This window comes from Sylvia atricapilla, chromosome 2, assembly GCF_009819655.1.
Source record: "Sylvia atricapilla isolate bSylAtr1 chromosome 2, bSylAtr1.pri, whole genome shotgun sequence".
Lineage (NCBI taxonomy): Eukaryota > Metazoa > Chordata > Aves > Passeriformes > Sylviidae > Sylvia > Sylvia atricapilla.
This window is the reverse complement of record NC_089141.1, coordinates 43,228,634-43,254,383: the sequence shown is the minus strand read 5'-3', so window position 1 is coordinate 43,254,383 and position 25,750 is coordinate 43,228,634. Positions and strand designations below refer to the sequence as shown.

At 42.9% G+C, this 25,750-nt stretch overlaps 2 protein-coding genes and 1 long non-coding RNA gene across 7 annotated transcripts; 1 reads left to right on the top strand and 2 right to left on the bottom strand.

Moving 5' to 3' along the window:
- Window positions 1–73: 73 nt before the first annotated feature.
- On the top strand, window positions 74–9,248 carry SKA3 (spindle and kinetochore associated complex subunit 3). 3 transcript variants are annotated; one of them, XM_066313054.1, is made up of 9 exons: window positions 74–247; window positions 1,807–1,871; window positions 2,721–2,886; window positions 3,327–3,741; window positions 5,338–5,423; window positions 6,111–6,298; window positions 6,501–6,716; window positions 6,855–6,973; window positions 7,795–9,248. In XM_066313054.1, exons 1-9 carry the CDS (start codon window positions 145–147, stop codon window positions 7,826–7,828), a joined length of 1,392 nt encoding a protein of 463 aa, XP_066169151.1. In that variant the 5' UTR covers window positions 74–144; the 3' UTR covers window positions 7,829–9,248. The 3 variants fall into 3 exon arrangements, with proteins under 3 accessions (XP_066169151.1, XP_066169150.1, XP_066169149.1); XM_066313053.1 differs by having other exon boundaries at window positions 5,338–5,441; window positions 6,114–6,298; XM_066313052.1 differs by having other exon boundaries at window positions 5,338–5,441.
- LOC136357627 (uncharacterized) lies at window positions 460–6,198 on the bottom strand. Of its 2 annotated transcripts, XR_010742924.1 has the most exons (3): window positions 6,102–6,198; window positions 2,010–2,754; window positions 460–810 (listed from the first exon to the last, which is right to left on the bottom strand). It is a non-coding gene; the product is annotated as an uncharacterized lncRNA (long non-coding RNA). The 2 variants fall into 2 exon arrangements; XR_010742923.1 differs by lacking the exon at window positions 460–810 and having other exon boundaries at window positions 1,651–2,754.
- A 7,370-nt stretch (window positions 9,249–16,618) lies between the features above and the next one.
- Window positions 16,619–19,712, bottom strand: SAP18 (Sin3A associated protein 18). Of its 2 annotated transcripts, XM_066313051.1 has the most exons (5): window positions 19,553–19,712; window positions 19,247–19,356; window positions 17,765–17,887; window positions 17,533–17,681; window positions 16,922–17,094 (listed from the first exon to the last, which is right to left on the bottom strand). In XM_066313051.1, the coding sequence occupies exons 1-4, from the start codon at window positions 19,664–19,666 to the stop codon at window positions 17,582–17,584; spliced, it is 447 nt and encodes a 148-aa protein (XP_066169148.1). In that variant the 5' UTR covers window positions 19,667–19,712; the 3' UTR covers window positions 16,922–17,094; window positions 17,533–17,581. The 2 variants fall into 2 exon arrangements, with proteins under 2 accessions (XP_066169147.1, XP_066169148.1); XM_066313050.1 differs by lacking the exon at window positions 17,533–17,681 and having other exon boundaries at window positions 16,619–17,094.
- Between the last annotated feature and the right edge of the window lie 6,038 nt (window positions 19,713–25,750).

Genomic DNA, 25,750 nt, shown 5'->3' with positions numbered 1-25,750 from the left:
GCGGCCTGGCCGGGCCCGGTTTGGTTCGGTTCGGTTCCGTTCGGCCCGGCCCGGTTTGGTTTGACTTGACTTGACTTGACTTGACTCGACTCAGTGCCGCCCCGGTCCCGCTGCCTCCGCGCTCCGGTTCCCCCGCTCAGAGCCATGGACGTCACCGGGGCCTTCTTCGGCAAGCTGCGGGCCCTGGCCCAGACGGTGGAGAAGGAGGTGAAGCAGCTGGAGCGGGCCATGCGCCGGGAGGACGCCGGTAAGGGCAGCCCGCGGCCATGGGCGCGCCTGGGCCCGCTGGTTCGCGGTTGTTCCTCGGGCCCCCTGCTCCATTTGCGTTCCCGCCTGCCGCTGTGCCCCTGTGCCGCTCTGGGAGCGCCTTCGGTGGGCCCGGAGGCCAGCCTGGGGGTTGCTCGGCTGGGAATTGTTTGGGCTCCTCCTTGTCTCTCTGAGCTCCTTTGAGGGCGTGTGGCCGCAAAGTTTTATCAGGGAGAAAAGCAGGATGACTAAGGATGAAATGGGAATCACGTTCTCGCTTCTGCTTCGTTTCGTGGATCGGTAGAGGAAAACATTTTCAGGGCATGTTCTCTCTCTGGACAGATAGCTCGGGCTTCTGATTGTATTTATCTCTTTGTGACGTAGCAGGCGCCCTCTTTTGCACTATTTGAATTAGCCTTGGTTTCCAGCGAAAAAAGTAATGCTGCGTTGTGTGAGCGAGCAATTCATCTGCCCACTTGCAAATACGATGGAAAAATAAGATTTTCTGCTGAGATTCGTTTTTCATTGATCTCTATGACTTTTTTCGGATTTCATCCAAGCTCTCTAAAGATAAAATTTTACCCTAAGTAATTCTTGGCACCCCAGGGACCTACTTGCTTTATCAATATCTGTCATATACAGTATTGGCTGCAACATTAAAGTGGAAGCCTGGGCAGTGTCTCTGTGGAGTTTAACAGGCTGCACAAAGAGCAGTTTTATGCTGTGTGAGGTACCTGATAGGAGCTGGTTCTCTTCGGTTTTGTCTATACTGACCCTTTCTCTAAGGTATGAATACAACATCTCTAATATTATGGAAACATGGAATGGTTTGAGCTGGTCCACCTAGTTCCAACGCCCCTGCCATGGGCAGGGACACCTTCCACTTGACCAAGTTGCTCAGAGCCCCATCCAACCTGACCTAGGACACTTCCAGGGATGGGGCATCCACAGCTTCTCTGGGCAACCTGTTCCAGAGTCTCACCATTCTCACAGTAAAAAGCTTCCTCTTAATAGCTAATCTAAAACTTCTCTCTCTTAGTTTTAATCCATTCCCCCTTGTCCTGTCACTATGTGCCATTGAAAAAAAGTGCTTCTTCATCTTTCTCGAGAGCTCCTTTCAGGTACTGGAAGGCTGCAATTAGTTCATCCTGAAGTAGGCTCTCTTCCAGGCTGAACAATCCCAGTTCTCTCAGCCTTTCCTCACAGGTGCAGAGCTCCATCCCTCAAATCATCCTGGCGTCCCTCTGGACTGGCTCCAGCAGGTCCCTGTCCTCCCTGTGCTGGGAGCCCAGAGCTGATGCAGCACTGCAGGTGGGGTCCCAGCAGGGCAGAGCAGAGGGGCAGAATCCCCTCCCTGGCCCTGCTGCTCACAGTGCTTTGGATGGAGCCCAGGACACGTTTGGCTTTCTGGGATGTGAGTGCACACTGACAGCTCATGTCCAGCCTCTCATCTGCTAATACAGGAAACTGCATTCTCATATAGAATATTACTTTTATGCTAAAACACTAAGACACCTCTTTTACTTTCTAAACTCTTTTATGTGAACATGCATCTTGAAGACTATGAAGATGAATCTCTACTAGCAGCCTTGCATGACCTCCATTGCGAAATCAATACTCAGAAGGTAACATCTTAACTTGCTTCTTTCTTGAAAAATTACATGTGTGTGCATGTTCCACAAACTTATGGTTCTGCTTGGATCATTAAGCCACAATTCAGCTTTGTTTGTCAGCAGTTATAACCCTTATTTTTACTCACTTACGTCTAAGGCCTCATAATGGCCATGGATATTGGGGTAATGCCCAAAAGCTTGTGGGAGACCCAAGGTAGATTTAGCAATATTTCTTATCTTGCAGTCACTATTGTCACTCAGGTAAGCAGGGAACAAAGGTGACAAGGAAGTTGTAGCTGTGCCAAGGTATGAGCAGAATGATTTAGGAACAGCAGCACCCAACAAAAAAATATAAACTTGCTTGTTTTCCCTGGCCAGCTTTTAGAACAAGATCAATCTTCACAGAATTTTCAGTACCTTCAGCCATTCAGTTAAACTTGTGAAAAATGTGTATTTCTTCTACAGAAGTAGAAAAAATGGGCAATGTAGAAATAATTGAGTGGTATAAAAGTGAGGGTTCCCTTCTGCTCTGCACTAATTCTTTGTACATATGGACTAAGAGTCCAATTGCTGTTATCTCATATTTTTCTGGAGTAAAAGCATATAATTTTCTTGGCAAGGTTACCAGTAAATAGTTATCATATTTTGAACTGTCATTACAGTTACTTTTGTAAGTTTCCGTACACTTATGCCCTATATATTCCTGGTATTCCACAGGTGTATAGAAAAGACCTAAATTCACTGCTTATCTTCATCTGAATTGCTGTTGAATATTTACTCCCAAAATGCTTCATGTGTAAACAACTATCATGTGATGATTTGTAAACCAGTATTTCTATGTTCCCCTCTCTGTCCCCAAAGGATGATGTTGATGCCAGTCTTGGTAAGAGTTGCTCTGAAAAAAAAGCAATTCATGAGTTTATGAAGTCAAGTGAAACCTTGATGCAAAGAAACGCAGCAGATCTTGAAAAAATAAGAGAGCTGTTTCAGAAATATGGCTACAAACCACATGCCAAAGACTCTACAGGTAATATTTCCTGTCAATACATTATGTGAAGAAAAGTATTGATTTTATAAGTGATTTTTATATGTGATTTTTATCATTTTATATATATTTATGTATATATATATTATATTATTGTTATAAAATGTTTTTCTTTAGCTATGTGTATATTTCTGTTAATTAAGAAATCAAGTACATCCATGTTATTTGCTTTGTAACAATATCCAGAGGGTAAAAGATTTTGTTGTGATTGATTGGTGCTGTAAGAATAAACCAAAACATAAAACACTTGGAATTAGATCTCCTGACATGCCTTTAGTACTTTAAAGTGAAAGAACGAATGTATTTTTTACAACAAGAAGTAAAAAAACTTGAATACTGGGCATGCATCCAAATTTATTTTATAAATTCTTAAAGCAGAAACTTCTGACATAATTTTTTTTTTCATTTATTTTCTTAAAAAGAAGAGGAGGATGATGTTAACAGTGGATCAGCACTGTCTGCCCAGAACAAATCTGATGAGGAAAAAGCCAATGATGCCCCTCACCTGCCCGCCTCTGCAGAGAAGCCGCCGGTGCCCAGGGACCCCCTGTGGAACCCGCAGCTCCGTGACTTTGGCCTTTCCCAGTACGCCTTCCCCAGGCCCTGGAGCGCGCTGCGGGCGCCGCGCACACCTCAGCGAAGGGCACGGCATGAGACTCCACTGAAAGTGCCAACGCCCCGGGCGCTGCCCAAAACACCCAAGTGTCGCCTCAAGATGGAGGACTACAAGTGCGTGACACCAAAACTTGAACACTTTGGCATTAGCGAGCACACCATGTGCATGAACGAAGATTATACCATGTCACTTATTCAGAAAACTTCCCAGACAATCAAAAAGTAAGTTACTGGAGCTCAGATTGTTTCTCTACTCAATTTTCTGCGTTTTCTTGCTGCATGTATTTCTTGCTCTTTTTGCCCTTCCCTTTGTCTTCAGGTGGGTGATTGTTATCTCTCCGGTCCTGTGTCTTTTAGCTCCCTACAGTCTTTTCACATACCCATTGCAGTGCCAGATGCTGACTTGAAATACATCTGGTTGTGCTCCTTGCCTTGGCTGCACCATGAGAATTTTCCATACACAATGTATTTACAAAGAGAAGAACACAATGTGATCTGTTGTTTTCCTTAACGAGAGGTTTGGACCTGGGCTTGTCTGCCATAGATATTACACAGCCAATGTAAAGGTTGCAGAAGCTTTATTAATATAAACAGAAAACAGTTTGTAAAACATGCTATTGTCTCTAACGTAAGCCCCACCTTACAGTTTATTCCTTTTGCTCCAGTCTTCTGTTGAAAAAGTTTCCCTAGATTTTCACTGCTCTAATGATAAAGAAAAATAATTGCAGCAGTGAGGTCATGTGTGTAGTTAATAGGTCACATTTTTATAGTTAGTATTAGCAATATGTTCCATTTTAAATGCTGACAGTACCTAAATATTTGATATTTAGAGAAATTGTTTGGGAAACAAAGATATACGCATGAAAACCACATTAAAAATTCTACTGGTTCTGCTCACTGTCAAAACGAAAAATCATATGGTTTCAACTATATCTAAGGCTTTGAAGACAAAACTGACTTGAAAAGTTTTTTTTTTATTTAACCTAAAGTTTGAGGGTGTTCATCTAAGTAAAATAGGCTGCCTATACTGTTTATTGGGGTTTTTTTCAGCTTAGACATTTTGTAGACATATCTGGCTATGATAGTTAAGATTACTTTTAAAGCATTTAAAATATTTGTCTTTAAAGACACAGATTTTTCTGTAGGTTAGGTAATCTTCCACTTTTTGCCTGCAGGTGCTATTTTTTTACTAGGATATCTTGGATACAAAAAAAAATAAATTTTAAAATTTCTGTTTCCAGTGTTATGGAATAGATATTAAATAGCTTGTCACTTTGAAATCACTAAATTTTCTTTTCAAATAGAGATTTTTCCTTTTAAATAGTTATATAATTACTAAAATTAAAGCTCTATAGTATTTGATTAAGATAAACAATCTTATTTAAACTTAAAAATTAAATTAAAAATCTTTTCGTGTTCACAAGACCCTTAATTAGTTTAAAAGCAGAAAAGATTTCCTCTTGTTCCATATAATTTCATGGGCAACAGGCAGTTCAAAATAAAACCCCTAACACAGAATTGATCATCTGTGGCATCTATCTTACTCTGGACATCTGGTTTGGGTTTGTTTTCTTCTGAATGCCTTAGACTGAAATCTCAGTGTGTTTGATCGTTTGGGGCTGGACTGAACATTTGCATACCACAAATTGCAGTAGAATCACAAATGAGAAAATCTATTAAAATTCATATTTGAGAAAACTGATTTTTTTTACTTGCACATTCGTGAATAAATACTAGAAAAGTGATTAGGTTGGCAATATTCCTTTAGTTGTGGCTTCTTCATAACACTTGAGAGCTAATTGGAGATTTGGTTTTCAGATTGGTTAAACAAGGAAACGATAACGGAGGGAATTTGCCAGAAATGACAATCAAGGAAATCATGGTTACTCCTGCATCAAAATCAAGTAAGAGAGATGAGAAGGGTAAGTTAAAAATCTCTGAAAATAATATACATATGCATTTTTTGTGTAAATGCATTGTAAACACATGGTTAACTTAAATTGTGTTTTTGGTTAAATATGATTGACTCAGAGCAAGTCATTGTATAAGTGGTAATGTCTAAAAAATGTTGATGGCTTCCATGGGAAAATTTCTTACTCCCTATAAATTTTTCCTAATTTTTGTACTCACATCCAATTGGAATTGTTCAGAAGAATTAATCATTTTGTAACTGCAGCTTATCTGTATTTGAAATAAAAATACTGTTTTACCAACTTGGCCTTTTTTTCCGTGAGAATACCCATTGGATCTGTTTAAAGACAGGAAAGGAAGGGGCTAGCAAGACAGTGCTAAATCATCTTTGAGATGAGAAGTAGGTTATTTTAAAAATCTTGAGACAAACATAGTGAGAATTGGGTAAATGAGAAGGTAAAGCAATGCTGATTTAGGTTGGGCTTTAGTTATATTCAGTAGTGGGACTTGAATGACTACTTTTCATTTGCTGCTTTTAAAGAATATTGTCACTTGGATGGATCAAGCACAATATCAACTGAAAGGATACACGTGTTTTAGAAAATGAAACTGGAACTGTAATAGTTATATATGTGTGTGTGTATAGATATTTTTAATTTTATTTCTCTCACCCCTGATAGCAGCAGCTGACTGGATGGCTTCTCCCATGGTGTTTGTGCTCTGTACTCCCGATGTGACGGTCTCTTCCAAAACAAATAATACAGTATTACCAAGGTCACCAGAGACAAAGGAACTGCCTCTTCCCAGTCATACAGCAACACCGCAGTGTCCAGATTTTCAAACAAGATGGCTAAAAGCAGAAGCTAAGGTAGTAAATAGCAATTATGTACATTTTCACATACTTTGCCATAAGCAGATTTTGAAATGTCAGTTTGGGATTCTTTTCCAATACTGTTTTTTCTTATGTCACTGTAAAAGTTCTTTCTAATAATAATTCTGTAAGAACATTTACTAAATATTTTACCTAACATAAGTAAATTAACTGAAGGCATTTAATACTACTTTTGCAGCAGCAGGTAACAGCAGAGGGGAAGGTTGAGTCAGTGACAAAGAGTGATGCAAAAGATACACCATACAAAGAAGAAAGAATTCCTTTTGCTTCAAGCTCTGATGAGTATCTTAAACATTGTGGGGACCCTTCCCCTCCCCAGCTGGAAGACTATGACCAGTTACTCAGTACTCCTCCACCTCCAGAAATAACAAGGATACCAGATAATGTTCTAAAGGTTAGCTATTATGCTTTTTTCCCCTAACTTAATTCTATTCTCAAAATACTAGAATTAAAAGGGCCTAGTTCTATCTGTAATCCATCTGGTTTGAGTTCTTAGGTAATTCTTTTTATTCCTGTTTAATGTTTCCTATAGATGCTTTCCCAGTATGATCATAAGGTAGATTCTTCTAAAGCCAAGGAAATGGAGACCAAGGCAGGAAATACTATGAGATATGAAAGTGATTCCACTGATTACTGCAACAAAGAGAACAGGTATGATTACATTTTGCAAATTGGGTCAAGTTAATTTGTAGGAGGCACAAAGACTCTTTTAATGCACTTAGAAATTCGTGTAGTTGGTTGCTCTTCAACTATAAGAACAGCTCTTGTTTCTGTGGCTAAATACCTGGGTTTTGGCATGGTATATGACTATCTATTTGTAAAGAACAAATATTATAGCTGATGGTGTGTTTGGATCCTCCCAAATTGGAGGAGAAAAAAAAAAAAAGGCTGAATTTTACTGTAGGTTTATCTGTAGATATGCTTTGCTTTGTGGCAGTCAAAGCACCAGTGAGTGCTTTCTGAGTAAATTTAGGCAATAAAATGAAAGAATTTGGTGAAAAGTGTCTAAATGAGAATTGATTTCACACTTGTTTTGGTAAAGACAAAATTCTTTAAATGAAAAGCCACAGTAAGTATGAGTAATCTTAGAATAATTGAATTATAGTTTTATAAAGAACACTATCAATTTGAATATAAAGAAGCTTTCATTAAATTCTGTCAAAGCTTACATATTCCTGATTCAATGTAATATATATTATGCTTGTTGATTATCTGTTAAACTTAGAGTCGGTAGAGATTATTTAAATAGGAGGTACAAGGAACATATGAGGAACAACAACCCACAGTGAGACTGATAAAAGTTAGTATCTCACTATAGTTGGAAGTTGGAATCCATTTGAGTAATCTCACTTTAGCTGACCATTCATTTTTAGTTGTCAAGGTAAAAAAGACAAGTTTTCAATATTTTTGTCTTCTGCTAATTCAAAATATGATTTAAATAAGCTCATGAACACATCTGGGTGTATTTTCAGAGGATATCATGGAGTTTTCAAGACAAACATCTGAAATCAAACTGAAGACCATGTTGGAACTTTCACATCCATGGATCTTATCACCAAATCATAACAAGTTCAAAAAGCAAAAAGAAATACTGGTGGCAAGAAAGAGCCATACCAAGAAAAGCCTTTTTTAATGGAGAAAAATATCTTTATCCACGATGTGGATAAACTTGTTTGAACCAACAGCTTGTGCTTGATTTGCCATTGACATTATTGGCAAAATATGTTGAGGGGTTTTAAATAGATTGCACTTCCAAGAGGAGTAGAGATCCATGTACAGGGTGGTACATGGATTGTTTGTTGTGTAGGATTGTAGGCTGTAAAGAGTGCAATTAGGTTGTCATAAAAGGAAGGTCCAGTACATCGCTTTAAAAAGCAGGTATCTCTGGCTGTTCTGGTTAACTCTACATCATTTCAGGGCTGAGTCTGAAGTCTGGTACTTCAACAGTATTTGGTATCTTCAACAGAAACAAGTAAATTTTTTTGCAATGAAAGAGTAACTCCTGCTTTACTGTTTAAAGCACTTCTGTGCTTTTCGTCCTTTCAGCAGTGCTGACATGTATCTGACACATTCCTGCGTCAGACTGACTGTTTCCTCTCTGGCAGACAGGCATTTCCCATGCAGCTGCTTTCTTTTTACATCAACATAGTATCAGGTGCTGTGCATCTGGTTTCTTTGTAGCCCTAGAAGGTGAGTCTGGCTCTCCTGTGAATCATTTGAAAATGTGAGATTGTTACTGGTTATGTGTATCTTCAGCTATTTGGAAGAATTTGCTGGCAGGCCTGTAGGTGATTGCTTCTCTCCTGCTGCTGCCATGTGTATTCTCTACAGTGCTGGTGTCACCTCTAAGTGACATCTAACCCTGTAGTAGCTGGCCAAGCTGAATTTCTCAGACCTGTTTGGGACTCTTGGTAGTCATAGTAATTAGGGGGCTTGTTTGGAGCCAGTTTGCTGTTTCAAGTGTCAGCTATTCCTCCAAGTGACTCCAGGACTGTTCTTACCATTTGTCTTCCAGTCGATGACTGAAATTCTGTCATTTATATGAGGATAGACATGCAACACATGAGAAGGGAGAGACTGTGCCAGGAGATGGGGATAAGTGGATGTTTTTCTGAACTCAGCTCCATATTTTTTTTAAGTCTTCAGGATATGGAAACATCTAGAAATGCCCACAAGTATTTCTTCATTTGCTTAGACTTGTCCTGGTTGAAACTTAACAAGTAAAGGTGCCTTTTTCCTGCTAGTGCAGTAATTTTCCAGGATAAGCGTACATCAAATTAATTGGAGAAGGTGATTTTCTACTAGTTCTGACCCAAGCACATTGTCATTGAAAATGCTAGTTTCTGTTTAAAAGTATGTATGTATTAATGTGTCTGTCTGTGAGCTTAATTAAGATTTTTGAATACTAAATAAATCTGTCTCAAATACTTGGTGTCTGCTATAATAACACTTATTTGTTCTACTCATCCCCTTCAGAGAGTGAAGGCCACAGTTGTTTCTAGCTTTTTCATAGATTAAAACCTGGTGGGGTGAATGCTCGTTCTGGAATTTTGTGGTATTGGAAAGGTAGAAAGTATTCTTGCTGCAGAGCAAGAGGGTTTCAATCAGACAGATTTACCAGCACTAAACAGGAGGGATTTCAAAGCCTGCATTCTCTTTCCTGCCCTGAAGCAAGCCAGAGATAGCCTTTTAACATGAAATGGAACAAGCAGCACTACTGTCCCAGACCTTGCTGTATTCCCCCTGCCTTCAACTAAAGAAATTCACAAAAGCGCTTAGAGAAGTGTTTTGCCTAAACTTGAAAACAACTCAGCACTCCACTATGCTTTCCTCCATTAGGGAACTGTGGAGCTGTACCTTGTGGTGCTGGGGTTCTCAACGCAAGTCACTTGCGTAATTTTGCTTGCCTATTAGTATTTTCTGCTACATATTATTAACCAATAATTATCTTCAATAATGACAATTGAAACCTTAAATTTTTCTGGTCTACTCAAACTGTTGTGACATGATACAGGGATGAGGCTTTTTGGAATCAAGGAATGAAGTTGTATGTGTTAGTTTTGCTTTTCTTGCCTGCAGTATTACTCTCATACGCATAATGTTGTTTGTATTTGTATTCTTCTTAATAGCTAAAGCATTGCTCTGAGGTAGATAAAATCATGGCAGCAAAACAAATACTAGTTTTTGTTTGCTGTCTTCTCCTTTGAAATTCTGTTAGGTTTCAGGACATCCTAAACAGTAGTTTGAGTAATGGGAGTGAGGAGGCGGAGATGACAGAAGTGAAAAGTGTAAGCATTGGAATACTGCCGAGAGAGGCAGTGGAGTCTCCTTCTCTGGAGATATTCAAAACTCACCTGGGTGCAATCTGCTGTAGGATGGGGAGTGGGACAGGTGGCTGTCTGATATACTGGAACAACCAAGCATGCAGCCATGGGCCTGGAGGAGGGTGAAACTCCTCTTGAGTCAGTGTTGATGCTGGAGAAAGGCTCATCCAGCTGCACTTTAAAGTTCATAACACAGTAAAATGGGAATGATGCAAAAGAACTTCAATTTTTCTAGTTGGTTTGTTGTGGGGTGAATCTCTTTAATAGCATTGGCCTGTCAGAAGTGCAGTTTGGATAACCTATAGCTAAATAAGTAGCAAACACAGGGGTTCTGTAAGAGACAGTCATCACCTGAAAACAAGCAAAATTGCCAGAGTACAGTTCTGTGTTGTGCTTTATTTTAACTGAGGGTTGCTTCCACGAGAGGCTCTTTCACCAATTCCCTTGCACAAAATCTAGGAGTTGTATGGTTTTACAATGTATTTCTTCATTTGCCAAGACACTGAAAGGCTAATTATTTTTGTTTTCTCTTCTAGTTTGTCCTTTCCAACTGTAATCTTAAGCTTAGCATTTGCCTGTGTGAGTGCTGGATCAGATGTAAGGGAAGGGTGAGAAGGGGATCACATCTCCTAGCAGTGCCTGCTCTCAGAAAAGATTGAACCCACCATAAAATTGCTTTTCAGTAGTTAAAAACATTTGAGAAGTAACCAAAAAAGCATAGCCCTTATTTTCCTTAATTTGCTGTGGCTCTTAATATTTTTTTTCTTTTTTTTTAAGTATATCAAATGTGTGAGCTAACAGAAGCTTCTCCCCCTAATCCCATTTGTTGTCAAAGGAGCATCTCAATTGTTCTGCTCAGGAAGCCCCTTAATAAGGTGGTCAGTGCCTTCTTATCTGGGAAATACTTTGCCTGAGGTTGAACACAATTATAGACCTCTCAGTGGAATGAAACTTCCCAGATGGTTGATAAAAGGGTAATTGACAAGCATTACTTCTAGTGCCTCCCACTGTGCTTTTATTAATGTTTTTATTAACCACTGAAGCAATATTTGGAGTCTAGGCTTCCTTGTGTTTTTAAAGGACCATGGATGCTTTAAATTTCCTGTAATATGTCATATTTGCTTTCTTCCCAGTTGTCACTATTCAAATGTTCCAGCACTCATGGTGGTTAATGGAGCACATGTTCCATTAACAGCTGTAGCTGGTGTTGGATCTGTCTTCTGTTTTGGGAGTACCTGGTTGTTTCCCAATGGGACAATAATACATATATTGTGGCATTTATAAGGAGCAAGGACAATATTCCAGACCACAATATGGAATCAGGTATGTGTTAGTCCAAAGGAGCACAATTTTCTGCCAGGCTGATGCTGCCTATATCAACAAAATGTAAAACTTTATCCTAAAACCTACTTTTTACAAAGGGACAGTTGAGATAACAGTAGGGAGCTGACCACATCCATGAATTTCTTAGAATTTGTCTTGCCTAACTCAATTTGAAGAGTTTAAAAAAAAAGTAACACAAACATGTCTGCATGGGAAATGGTCCATGGAATAAGATGCTCAGTCACACAGGCATTTATCCTGGGGAGAGGCCAAGCAAAGCATAGTTTGCAGAATACACAGCAGGAAGGTGTTCAGATACTTCCATAATTTTTGGCGTATTCCTGGCTTAAAGCCCTGGGGTTACAACCTCTAATGCTTGCTTATGAAATTGTTGTAAACCAATCTAGGGCCTTCTGCATGTTCCCACCTTTCCTCCCCCAGCTGCGGGTCCCACACCAGAGGTTGTTGGTTGCATCATGACTGTTGTGGCTGCAGGGAAATCCATTCCTGCTTGCCCAACCAACAGGAGCCAATTACTGTTTTCTAGGATTAAATTGTTCAGACACTGTGCACTGACCCAAATCGCTGCCTGCAAAGGCTTTGAGGGTTGTTGAGGCACAAGAAGGGAAAGGATGGGCATGGGAGCCACCCTGTCCTCCTTTCCTGCCTGAGTGAATCCTCTCCTGTCTGTCCAGCTGCTTTGGTTCAGTTGCCTAAGGCTGTTCCTCCATAATCACTTCAGTGGCAGCTGAAGAAATTCCTCCTCTTCACCACAGCAGCCAACACTCCTCACAAATTCCCCATCTCCCTCCCTGGGACAGCTGCTTGGGTGGTTGTGCATGAATTGGGCTGGAGAGAACAGAGCTGCTAGGACCAGCCTGACACTTGGAAGAGGGCCCTATCCACAGGTGCAGAGTGGTGTGGTTTGTTCCTGGCCATGTAGGCTGCTGTGCCTGGTGGGACCCATTTCAAACCTTTAGTACTTCTATTAGCATGTGCTTCCCTTCTCCTGTTCTAGCATACACCTCCTGCTCTCCAGAGCACTTGTTAACACAAAGGCAGCTGGACTGGGGCATGTTTTGCCAGCAGACCCCAGCTGAGCAGGCACCTGAGTGTCAGGGACTGTTGTGTGCCTGGTGCTCTTCTTCAAATGCCCTCCCTGAAACCACTGTTGTGGTTTCCCCTCCTGTCCTCTAAAGCCTGGGCCAGGTACAGTTTCAGGCCCCTGTTAAAGACCCCCAAGTCTTTTTAAGTCTGAAAACACTACCTGGTATTTGCCTGAAGCATGGCTTGGGGAATTGACAGCTAAGCCAGCTCTTGGAGGAGCTCACTCCAAGGAACCCTTGAAGCTGTCATTTGCACTGGAATTTCTTGCTGAGTGTTGAGGAGGTCAGTTGAGTTTTTGGGTCAGGTTGTCTCTATTTAAGCCTCTTGGTTTTGTGAGACTGGAAATAGCCCAGGGTGGGTCCCAAACACCCCAGCCCCTCTGAACCCAGCCCTTAGGAGTTAGGGCCTTGCCCCAGTATGCCAGCCAGGCACCTCCTCACCACTGACAGGTGTCTGTGGCCAGGTGCACAACACCACATGGGTGTTTTGCAAGGCACATTCCTCACGGGGAACTGATACTCTTTTTTTTTTTTTTTTTAACCCATCTGAGTTGCACAAAGTCCAGTCAGGAGGGCTTAGACAACAGCAGATAATTGGATTGCTTTGGTTTTGCCAGGTCGAATCTTAGCTGTTACATTACTTACAGTGCTGTTCTCTGAACACTACTCTAGCTGTCATCATTTACCTGCTCTGACACAGTAGGATTTCAGAGACCTCCTCATTTTTCCATGTTGTCCATTGCGAAAGTGAGAACTTGCTGATAATGCTTAATACGTTCCTGCTGCATCACAGCTGTTTCTGCTTTTGACCAGAGCTATAAAGTAAAATATAAGTCTCCACAACTGCTCCAGTCAGATGGCAAACATAGAGGAAGGACTATGTCTGGTGCTACCTGGGTTATTGAAAAAGCGTGTGAGTTGTCCTCACTCTTTAAACTAAGGAGGAAATTAACCCCCTCACCAGGACGTCTCCCAAAAATGTTGCAGAACTTGCATCAGGCTTGTGCTGCCACTGCAGAAAGGAGCTGGCTTTCTGATGCTGTAGACTCTGTCTGTGGATGTACACACATGTGTGTATACACACATGTATGCACCTGTACTGGAGGGGTGATGAAACCAAAAGGTGACTGTGAAAACTTACTTAAGGCCTAAGCATGTGGAAAAGAATCTTTTTTGCTCCCCCTGTTACCTGAAAACCTGGCTAACGATCAACAGTGGCAGCAATATTTATGTAAGGTGTAACAAGGTAATGGTGCAGGGGTTCTTGGTAAGTAAAAAAATAGCATTTTTGATAGATCTTCTTTTTTGTTTATTAGATTGAAAAAAAGCATTGCCTTAAGTGCATAAAATGAGGGGAGAAAATTAGAACTGAGAGTCAAGTTTGTTTAGGGAAGTGCAGCTTGACTTGACTCCATGACAAGTCAAACCCAGACACGCAGGAAAGAGGGAACAGAGAAAGAGGAAGAAGCCCTATCTATGGGAGCAGGGCAGCCTCCAGCAGGTGCTACTGAGGGTAAAAAATAAATTAGAGGAAGTTCACTTGGTTCTGTAGCTGTGTCTGTTTGACTGTGCTGCACCCCACAGGCAGGATGTGGAATGCTTCTGGCCCTGCCAGGAAGCCCAGCTCACCGGGCTTGCTGCTGCAGCCAGAGGCCAGGGAACACAGGCTGGAGACCTGCAGGAGTCATCTGGATGTTTGTCACTGGGTGGAGGCAGAGAAAAATGAGAAAGGACAGGGAGAAAGAGGCCTGGAGAGACACCACAAGGGAGGTGGGGATAGGTGTGGTAGCCCTGGCAGGGCATGGGCAGGAGGCCAGAACTGTCTGGGCTGCTGGGCAGTGGAGGGATTACCTCTGAGAAGCCTTAAAGTCGGGAAACCTTTTCTGGAGAGCTGTCATCCTATTTCTTTGCCTTACTCAGCTGGGATGTAAAAAGATTTGGAGGAGTGGTTGCTATTCACACTGTAGATATGTAAGAGCTGTGTCTCTTAGGCCTTTAAGGATCCAAAAAAGAAAAAGGAAAACACCTCATCCAAAAATTCCTCATAAATTCTATGGCTTGACAAATCTGGATGCAGTGTTGTCTACACCACTTCCTGAGCATACGGAATTGCTCACTGTTGATGACCATGTTTTAATTTCCCCAAACCACAGTGCTCTATGTATTTTGCCCTTTTTAGGGACTGGCATCCCTCCTCAACTTTCATAATAGCTTTCAGAGACAAACACAGCCAGGTTACTGTGACTGAACTTCCTCCTGTGCACTAGGAGTTCAGCTGGTGACAGCTTTGATTTCCCTTTCACTTCTTGTTACATCTGGATGGTGGTACCTTGGTGCCATCTGCTTCCACAGCTGCTGCCATCAGCTTGGATTGCCAGCTGATAGATATTGCTATAAGAAACCCCTAACCTGGACTCCATTCTTGTCTCAAGTGTCTTTTCCCATAGTAATAAGCTCTTCACTTCCACATTACCTTTCTTTGTGATTTGTGGGCAAGAGATCCTAAGAGATGTTTATCCTGAAACAGCTGGGGAGGAGATCAGCTGAGATTTGTACATTCATGGCAGTCAAGGGAAGGTAAACTCCTCAACCAACCAGCTGAATGAAGTATTTGCTACTGAAGGCAGTTCTGCATGTCCATTTCCTGGCCATTCTACTTCTTGGGCCACCACATATAAAGCCAGTAGCTGTTTTTCTCTGCCCGCTGGGCAGGCACCAGCATTCCCTGGCCATGTCTCTCATTCCAGCAGCAAAGTCACCTCCCAGGGCAGCTGAGTCACAGACACAGGTTCACTTGCCTTTTATAGCAACTGCATTTGAGAATTATCCTTAAATACAGTTAAAGCAAAAACCAGGAAATAAAACTGAGGAAATGCCCATATTCCTGGGTACTTCTAGTGGCAGGTTTGTCCTTCCCTTTGCTAGGAGCTGTGCAGTTCAGTAGTTTTATGCTGGTTACTCACCTCACTCATTTTGCAGGACAGATGATGCCCTGGGGCAATCAGTGAGACCACTTAGACAGAAGAGCAAAGGCCACTCTATCCAAGTCTGTCAGGTGTCCCCAGCCTGAGCAAGCTTATCCCAGGTAACTCAAATGCCTGAGCTGTTCCAACTCGTGGGTTTCCCACAGCAGCATTTGGAGCACCACTGCCTCACACCAGAGGTGACTGCACCACAAAAAAACATCCCACTCACGCCTACTCTGGCAACAACACATCAGCTCCACTGCCTCTTCCAGGCTCAGTCCTTCATAAGGAGCATTTTTAAGTGTCTTTTCTGAAGCTCTCTTTAAAAAAAGGTGGGGAGCACTTTTCAGTCTTAGGGAAGTGACTCAGATGTAGGTGATTCTACAAATGAGAGACATTAATGAAGGCTGAAACTACAACTCCCTTAGAACCCAGAGAAGGGGGGCAGAAGAGGGTTAAGCCATGGGCAGAACTCCCTCAGACTATACTGAACCAAGGGACTCCTAAGAGGGGAAAAACCCCAAAACCTACACAGATCCCAGCTCATGGCAATAAGCACACCTTGTCCTCAGCGGACAGGAACATTTACTTCAGTCCTAGTCTCCACTCAGCCCTTAGGTGAGGAAGATGGAGATTCTAATGAGCAGTTACTGCTCCTACCCCTGCCCTTGTCTTGCTCTGAGTATGCAGGGGCTCATGGTGCAGAAACCAAGCACCTGGTCCTGCCTGGATGGATGGATTCTGGACCAGTTGGATCCTGCTGGAAGACCAGAGGCACCTGCATGTCTCAGCATCTCTCCCTGCAGTGACAGAGGGAGTCAAGCTAGCAAGCACTGAATTAAGTCAGTGACACAGCATCACCCCTTCCTCATCCCACTCCTTAGGTACCAAGCAACACCACACACACCAGTCTTCCACTTGCCCCATGGACAGCTGAGATCCCTGAGCTACCCCCTCCTCCATCTTCAGATTCTAGAAGCTGACTGATAAACACCCTTAACACTCCCCAGCACCATTAGTAACTTCTAACACAGAGCTGCCTTGAGCATTGATATAGACCACTAAACAGTCAAAAGATGAATAACATCAATTTTTATTCCAAAGAAGATAGAACTACAGAACACCTGTAATCCTCCTGGTCATATTTTATGAAGTCTTTAGAACAGTGGACACACTAACTTTACTATTCTAACTATAACAATCAGGGATAGGATGACAGTGCTGCTGAAGGGGTTTTTTTCTAAACAAACTAAAAGTTAATGTTTAAGAGTTAACTTTCTTCCAATGCTCAGCTTTGTCTTCAGGTGCTTAGCAACAAAAGCAAAAAAATAAGCCTGCTTTAGAACAGCAAGTAGGAGTAAACAGAATTCATAATCATACAAAGAGAAGCAAAACTTTAGTAAGGTCTCATGCGGCTTGATGGGGGTGGTGCACGATTCGGAGGAGTAATGGCTATATCCAAGTAATCTCCTATCTGGAATTTCTGAGACTGCAACGTCATGGAGTCATCTGTGCCCTTCCTGCCCGACATGGTGCTGCCGATCTCCTTCACCCTGTGAGGAGCAGAGGAAAGGCAAGTTAGTCATCAGTGGCCAATCTCTCCAGATGTCCTACACAGGAACTGCACTGGCTCGTAACTCCCTTCCCATTCCCTGCATTGCACACATGTGGCTGTGTACTCAAAATGCTGGGGATTTTCTCTGCAGTCCTGGGTGCACCAAGAAAAACTACACCAAATGCTCTTTCTGACAGCACAGAGGAGCCTTCTACCCTATTATGTTAAATACTAGTGAGTTAAATAATATTTAACTAGGTCAAATACTCCTTACCCCCTGCCATACAGCCAAAGCACAAGACCCCACCAGATCCCAAAGGAGGGCACATCCACTGGATGCTGCCAAAACTAGCTCACACCATTCTGGAAGAGAAACACCTGCAACAAGATCATGGCTGTAACTCAGGTGCAAGACCCAGCAGGAACAAAGCATCACCTCAAGTTGGAGGGCAATGTTCCAGTTGCCAAAACACCAACCAAAGCCCTCAAGCACACAGTTTCGGGAACACATTGACATGGATGGTCACCAAGAGGTTGTAGTGATCATCATACTGAACTTCAGAAGTTTGGTATGTGGGTTCTGAACTTCAAATCAGTGTAAATTAAGAATATTTTACTGTTCTGGTGCCCAAAGTATTCTATTAACTCAGAGAATAAATGCCATTTACCTATAGCCAGGCCTCTTGAGATCTGTAAAAACAATTGCAAAGTTGAAATGTGTGCCCTTCTTCCGTGCTTCTGGGTAAACTTCTTTCACTAAGCTGGTCAGCTCTTTCAGAGTTGCATCCATCCTAGATTAAACAAACAAACCAACGTGCTTCACACTCTCAAAGGAACAGTAAAAAAAGCTTCCCAAAATGTTTAAAACGGAACCAAAATATTATTACAGCTTAACCATGTGTTTCTCTGCCTTGGCATGCCCTTTGTGCACAGTTATTGACTGTAACACCTGGGAGAATTCACCACTTACTGCACACTGGAGGCAACAGGCTCTAGTGCAAATGTGTCTGATTCACTGAGATATTCTGATGAATCTTTTCAGCTCTGTATACACTTCACCATCTGCATTTCCAGCTCTCTCTAAAGAGTCACCATTTAAACAGCAGGAGCCTTTTTTGTTTTTTTTTTTTTTTTTTAATACATTCATACAAGGCACAGTGTAAGAGTTTCCTCAGCTAAGCTAACATCTGTATTAAAATAAGTTTACTGACTATTAGAGCAAATGTAAGAAAAGCAGAAAAATACAACAGCTTTCTGTTTCTGCTCTAGCAGGCAGCACTCATTCCCAGCATTCAATCACAGCAGGGCTAAAACTCATGTCTAGAATTTCAAGAACAAAAGTACTCAGTCATCACAAGTAAAGTGTCTCTAATTGTATAGAGTGTGCACTCAGTCTGAGCTTCAGGCAACCAAGGAACAGTGTGCTGACAGACAATGCCCATTCTGACTTCTGCAGATGGGAAACAACTCAGACACCACCAACAGCCTGGACAGAGTCCATAAATCCCACTTATAAGTAAATTAGAACTGCATGCTTTAGTAGCCACAAAAATGGATTTATTCAACTACACAACATATGTTACAACCCTGGCAAACATCATGAAGGGTTTAAAAAAACAGCATAATTCTTTTCAAAGGCATTCTTCAAAATACTACAAACAAAACCTAACATGTTTGCAATGGAGACTGAGGCACTCCTCCAAAATAAATTTGACAGTGATAAAAAGCAGCTCTCTGTTAAAGCACTGCTACCTGACCATGCAAAAAGAAAACTCATTACTTCACTCTCAAAAGCGTCTGAGTTAAACCAACAAACCATTCACACAACCTTTCAAACCTTCTGGGACAACTACTTCTACTGGATAAAGAGGCTGTTGGAACAAAATATACGCATTAAAAGAGAACGTCTGCGTTGAGTAGCTGTGTTGTGATAACTATCGTCGCAACGCTAGACACCGATTACATACAGCAGTAGCTGGGCATTTCAGCCGCACTAAGTCTCAGTGGCTGAGCGCTCATTGCTGCGCTTCCAGAGACGTCCCCTCTCAGCTGCCAGGGCACAGCCAGACCCGCTCCACACTCCGCGTGTTCTGCTCCGATCGGAGCCTGCACAACTCCCTCTGGCCAGGCCAAGAGGAGGTGTCACTCACCAGGTGTAGATCTGCAGCTCGCTGGAGGGCACGTTGCCGCGGGAGAACTCGTCCATACGGTGGTGCCGCCCATTATTGGTGGTGAAGACGCGAAGCAGTAGCGGGCACGTCTGCGGGGTGAGAATGAGGATGGGGGCGAGTAGCCGCAGGGATGGGGATTACGATGAGGGCCCGTTCGCCACGCGTCCCCCCCCCCGCCGGAGGCCTCACGTCGTCACTAGACGCTCATCACTCCCCCCACCCCCGCTGCCCGCCCTGGAGCGGCCGGCGAAGCGGCGCAGCCCCAGCAGCCCGCACTCTGGACACCTTCTCGCGGTCGATCGGCTTCTCCGGCTCCTTCTTGATCTCCTCCTGCGTCACCCGCGACTCCACCGCCATCTTGCCGCGCCGCTCCCGGATGTCGCGCCGCGCACCGCCCATCTCGCGAGAGCAGGGGCGGGGCGGCCCTGCGGGCTCCGCCCCCAGGGCTGGGGCGCCGCCCTTCCCTCAGCGAGCCGCGGGCCTTGTGGAGGGGAAGGACGTGCCGTGAGTGGCTGTAGGGCGAAATAAACTGGCGGGAAATCTACTTACAATCCAGTTTCCCTTAATATTACATTCAGGGAAAGGTCAAATGCATACGCTTCCCCTTTACTTCTTTTTTTTCTCCACAACTGGAGTCTTTTATTAGGTTAAATTCGAGTCTGTGGTGGTGTCTTACAAAATAAGCAGGAATATGTAATATCTATAAAAGAATACGAACTCCGTGTTTTTCTGATAGCTTTTTTTAAAATGTCGAGAGTTGCTTGTCACTCAAAGCGGTGGCGGGAGAGAGGCTCAGTTGTTTCCACAGAATTTACGCTTGGATTATTTCTTCTGAATTTATTTCTCATTTTGAGAGTAAAAATTAAGTTTCTCTGTAAAATTAAGCAGAAACTTGCTTGCACGTGCAAAATAATCCTATATCAGGGACTCAAAGGTTTGCCGAGGCTGGCAGGGAGCCCTGGAGGAGCTGCCCGTTCCAAACCCTGCTCAAAGCAGGATCAGCAAAGGCTGCGGGGATGGAGATCTCTGGGCAACCTGCTCCAGTGCTCTGTCGCCTTTGCAGTCACAAAAAAAAAAAAAAAAAAAAAAAAAAAAAAAAAAAAAAAGGGTTCGTTTCTTGTGCCCTTTAGCTCTGGTTCTGTGGCGGGGCATCGCTGAGAAGCCTGGCTGTCAGTCTTCGCTCCTGCCCGCCAAGTGTTCCCACACAGTGAGCCGTCTCTGGGAACAGCCCCAGCTCCCTCCGCCTGTCCTCATACACATCTCCCTCCCGTCCCCGGAGCCCCCTGTTAAGCCGTATCTGATGCTACATTATTGCGGTGTGCCTGCCCTCCTCGCACCATTCATTCTCTGTTGGTGCTTGCAGCAGGGCCCGTGTGCCCCCGGAGCTGCGTCTCAGGGTCCCCGTTGTGCAGTGAGGGGGCTCAGGGTGCCCTGGGGCTGCTGGCCTCAGTGTAAGTCCAGCACCAGTGTTCTAACTTCTGCACCATGCAAAAAGCAGGTGCTTGTTGTAAGTGTTGAAGTACCTGTGCTCTAAGGGTGTTGTGGTTTGATTTCACTCTTCCGAACACTGTAGATGCAAGTTTCAAAGGTATTATTTATTGAAAAAATATTTAGGGGAGAAAATTTTTTTAAAAAATATAAAGGGAGATAAATACTATAAAATTATATTCACATATTATGTTTCTGCGTATATCATAAAGAAGAAAAAGGGTTATGAATAGAATGAATAGAAAAAAAAAAAAAGTTCTCACATTTCACTCAAATATAACCAACAGTATTTGGTTTAAAATGTTGATTTGTGACTCACCAAATACAAGATGAGAGAACCAGCAACCTGCTACAGTAGACCTTTAGTTTTTATTAACTTCCTTTTGTAGTAGTCTGGATAGTGTTGTGCGGGTTTTAATCTACATTAAGTTACAGCATACCATCATTTTGTTGCCATAGGCAATAAGTCAGCCTTGCCACCTTTTCTGGATTTTGATTTCTCAGGCAACAATTCAGTTTATCACTCTGCTAAAGTTAATTACATCTGCCATGAGAATACACACTTTGGGGTCAGTGTGTGAACTACCATTTCTGAACCAAAGGTATTCATGTCAAGTATTGTAAGGGAACAGCTGTAACAAATAAAGCATGATTCTGTTACAAATCTGAGTAGTTCCTTCTGGTAGAGCTTTTGGGGTACATTAATGATGTGAAAAATGACCCGAGTGGGCCTGAATTTTAAGTAAATTAAAGCATTGATTAATTTATTATGCATTAACTATACCAACACAATTTATTTTCAGCCTAAAATCTTAGATTCTTATGTCAGGTGTTTGGAAGCAAAGGTTGGAAATTATTTGGCAATGAAAAAGCAGTGCTGTGGCTGCCGGGTGTGGGTTTTACTCGGGATGGGGCTATCTGGTTAAACAAGGCATGACACCATAAACTGCATTCCCACAGGTTTAGGCTGAGGTCTCACGTGTACTGGGGTTGGTCCACATGCTTGCTTTTGCCAGAGAAGGGGGATTCAGCTCTCATTGCTCGTCCTTAGTCACGTGCCAGGTCTTCCCTTCCTTCTGCCGGGCATGACTCTCACTAGACGCTTCCAAAAGTAAGTTAAATTCCCCAGTTTCGGGGAAAACTGTCTAGTGGGCACTGGTTCTCTGTCAGTTCATTTCACTTGACACTTTCTGAACTGACTGAACGACTGCTAGACCTGGTGCAAGGCGGGTGGTGGGAAGTGGATATCCAGGAGCAGCTGGGAGGCGGAGGGAGAAAATAGGACTGGAGTAGGGTGTGTCCCTTCATGGTAGCGGAATGGTTGATTGCTTCTCACTCCCTTCACATTTTCTTAGGTTTTGGGGGGTGAGAGATCCCCTCTGCTCATTCAGGGACGCTGTGTGCTGTGCAAAAAATGGCTGTACGTGCAAACAGGTGTATATACATATGGGGTACGCTGTAAGGGAAATGAAAGATCCTCGCCGAGGCAGTGAGGCAGGGCAAGACTGTGTGTAGGAGCAAGTCTCTAGCCTTTGCTCTTGTGAAGGCCCAAAATATGACTCGAACTTTTCCAGCTGTGAATGCCTGTAGAGCAGGAGACAAGCGGTTTGGGAGCATGAATTGCTCCTTTAAGTATTGTTAACAGGTGCTCTTAAGGAAGTGGTTATTTAAATAGCAAACTGGGAATTGTTTGTTGGGGCATCTAGGACAGGAATGAATGAGATGGTGAGTGTGTGCCATTAGGATATGGGACTGGGCAAAACTGCCACAGCCCTTTAGAGAGGAGCCCAATGGCCCAAGAAGCACTTACTGTGAGTAACGTGTGTGTGAAAGGGAGAAACAAAAGGAGCAGTTGGTATGGGGTAACAAAACTTTCTAGGCAGAAGGATTGTAGCAAATAACGAATGTCCTTGAGAAGATACAGCAAGTAAGAGCATAGCTGGGCCTGGGGTATCAACCATGGAGGCAAACCTCCCAGAAACTAGAAAAACTGTAGCATGACCAGTACAAGGAACTCCAAACATTTCAGACCCATGAGTGTATCCAATCTAAGCTCAAGGAAGCTGAATTAGCCTCAGCATCATACTGCTTCCAGGTTCCCAAGGCTCTCAGGACTCCTGGCCTATGGCTGTGTTTTGGAGTTCTTTCTAACCAGGTTTACATACAGCCCCTTTATTTTTCTTGGTTGTATGTGTACCCCATAAAGGCTGTTTGATAGAGGACTTGGTCTTTATCTTGATTGTGGAAAGTTCAACTACCCTATTCTGGCAACAGCACAATCAAGTTTCAAACATCTTTACCATCAGTTGTGAGGGCAAAGTCTCAAATTCAATGGAGCTTCTACTGCAAACCAGCTTTAACTGGTGGAGGAAGAACACAAGCACAACTTCTTTGCAAATACAATCACTGGTGTTTACTATATTTTGTGTCATGGGGATGTCATGTGTGTGGTTTTATGTTCAGAATGCTCTGTGTGCAGTAGATTTCACTAGAGCGTTTTAATTTCCTGTGCTTTGTACCAAAGTTGGTGTGAATGTCAAGAAGCCTGTCAAGAAGCTGCTTCACAATTACACTGTTTTCATATAAGCTTCAGTTTCCATTCCCTGTTTTGAATTTAGATCATTTGGGCTCACAAAATGCACCGCAACTCTTGGGTTTCCGTGGTCCTTTTCAACCTGTCTGCCGAGGCAGCAGGTGAATGAGTCAGTGCAGGACAGACTGGTGGGGCTGGGATGGAGAAAAGGACTCTGGCACTGCATGTGTAAAGCCTATAGAGACCCCCAAGGCAGCACCCTGATTCAGGAGCACCCAGACTTAGTTGCCTGGGAGGAAACTGTACTTGCATATAAATTACATGTATGTTTTTCCCTTCTTTTGTTTTTTTTCTGCAAAGTCATCAGAAAGACAAAAAGTTTAAAACAATGCTTTGAAGGTGATTTACTGTTCTACAATATTGCAAAATGGTTTAACTGCTAATGTGGCAGCAGCACCAGTCAGGCTGTGCAGGCTTGTGCTGGCTCCAGGCACATAGACAGCGAGGCAGAGCCACTGCTTGCCTTGTAAACAGGCTGCCTCACACCTGCCCATGTAAGACCTTGATTAAAGTTGAAAGTGGTTTGTGATGTTGCCAAATGTTATAATTCTGCCATTCTGTTGGAACCATTCCACATCAGGTGTTTCCTAAAAGAGTGTACTCAGGATGCTTTTTTTTCAGTTTCAGAAAAAAATATTCAAAAATAATGTATTAGACAGACGAGCATTATCTCTCACATTTTTGTTACTTCTGTTCATTTTTGACACCAACAGCAGTTTGTCAGAAACCTGCAGCATCCACACTATTGAGAAAGAAATAAAATTTGTCAGATATGCTTACTCCTGTTAGAAATAGTCTCATAAAGCAATACTGGATTCAACAGTAATATTTAAAAAACCCAAACAAACCCTGTGATTTATCTGAAGTCAGCTGAGACTAGTATTGGACACCTGGACATGTGAGGGATTCAGAAGGATGTCACACTGCTCCTGAGCTCTGCCACAGGCCTGAACACAGGAGCTGGGAACAGTGAGGATCTATCTTGTTTCCTTAGGGTGCTGCTCCCCACAGTGGGCAGCGATAAAGGATGCAGGATGTGACCCTGCCTGCATCCCCTGAGCAGTGTGAGGAGGGAGCTGGAGAGCCACAGCACTTCAGGCTGATTCAGTGCAAAACTGCTCACAATCTGAATCAGCTAGAGAGTACAGATTATTCAAGACAGATCTGCCAAAAATTTGTAATGACCGCTTGAATTTCACCTGGAGGGGATCAGAACAAACTGGAGCTTATAATTGTCAGCAGAGGAAAACAGACTTCTGTAGAGGGTGGTTTCCCAGGAGAGGAAGAAGTCTTGGCCTGAGGCCCTGGGAAACCTCTTTTAAGGCCTAGTAGGCAAAAGGCTCAGTCCCATAATTCCTGTGTTTTGTTATGTAGATTATTGCTAGAAAGTTCTGAGTTTCTTCTGTTACTATAGGTTATCTTTTGGTGCAGAAATTTTAATATTCTTAACCTTCTCCCCTACTGGACCCTTCCCTCAGACCCCACCTTAACCCTGCCCTAACTCCTCCCCACACCAAGTTGTATAAATACCTGTCTGACCCTGCCATTCATTGCTTTTTGCCCCTTGTCTCTGCTTACTGCAGTTAGTTCTTGTTACAGTGTACACCTCCTTGTTAGTTACTTTTGGATTATTAAAGTTCTTTTGCAGAGCAACTGGATTGAGCTTGCCTCTCTCTCTGTCGGGTTAGAGTCCTGAGGAAACCCAAAGAGAGATCCAATCGTCCGGGCTCGGACCCCTGGAAGGTTTCAGACTTCAGTTTCAAGTAAGAAAAAAGTAACTCCTGCTCTGTCACATAGAGGTGTTTTCATCTTTATACAAATTCCCATGAAGGTGAGATGGTGAGGTGTGCTAAATATTCTATTGATTTTTCCTGGTGGAGTTGTAGACTCGATTACAAAATATAAAATTAAGGAAGAAATGTTGCCAGAATCGAAACCTGGATTTCATTAAAACGTGTTGTCATTTCTCTATAAAATATATCTGCTACAATATTCCAGAAATTTTAGACACACAATAGAGTAATAAACTGCTTTTATAACTTGGGTAATACTCCACCATAGATTCCTGATTTCCCCCCTACTGTTTGTCTGGAATTACCTCAGTACAAAAATGTTCATGCACTGTGAGGGAGGAACAAATGGGTTGGCATTTCAGTAAGTGGAAATTTTTTAAATTGTGTATGAGATGTGTCTTATAGAGAGGACAACCAACACTGGAAGTTGGTCAGCCTGTAATTCACTGCAGATAGTTGGGTCAGCAGTGTTAGTCCCTGCCTGCGCTCCCTGGGAGCTGTTTCCTGGTTTTCCTTCACTGGGTCAGCTCCACTACTGGAAGCAGTGGTGAGAAGCCAAGCCAGTGTGGAGGTTACTTGCTGGTGCTTTCCCCAGTTGCTGCTGCCGCC

Coding starts and splice junctions, on each gene's coding strand:
- SAP18 (XM_066313050.1), bottom strand. CDS start 19,666: ATGGGCGGTGCGCGGCGCGACATCCGGGAGCGGCGCGGCAAGATGGCG. Junction 19,357..19,552: donor AGCCGATCGACCGCGAGAAG/GTGTCCAGAGTG, acceptor CTCACCCCGCAG/ACGTGCCCGCTACTGCTTCG. Junction 17,095..17,764: donor CTCAAGAGGCCTGGCTATAG/GTAAATGGCATT, acceptor TGCTCCTCACAG/GGTGAAGGAGATCGGCAGCA.
- SKA3 (XM_066313052.1), top strand. CDS start 145: ATGGACGTCACCGGGGCCTTCTTCGGCAAGCTGCGGGCCCTGGCCCAG. Junction 1,872..2,720: donor GCGAAATCAATACTCAGAAG/GTAACATCTTAA, acceptor CTGTCCCCAAAG/GATGATGTTGATGCCAGTCT. Junction 2,887..3,326: donor ACATGCCAAAGACTCTACAG/GTAATATTTCCT, acceptor TTTCTTAAAAAG/AAGAGGAGGATGATGTTAAC.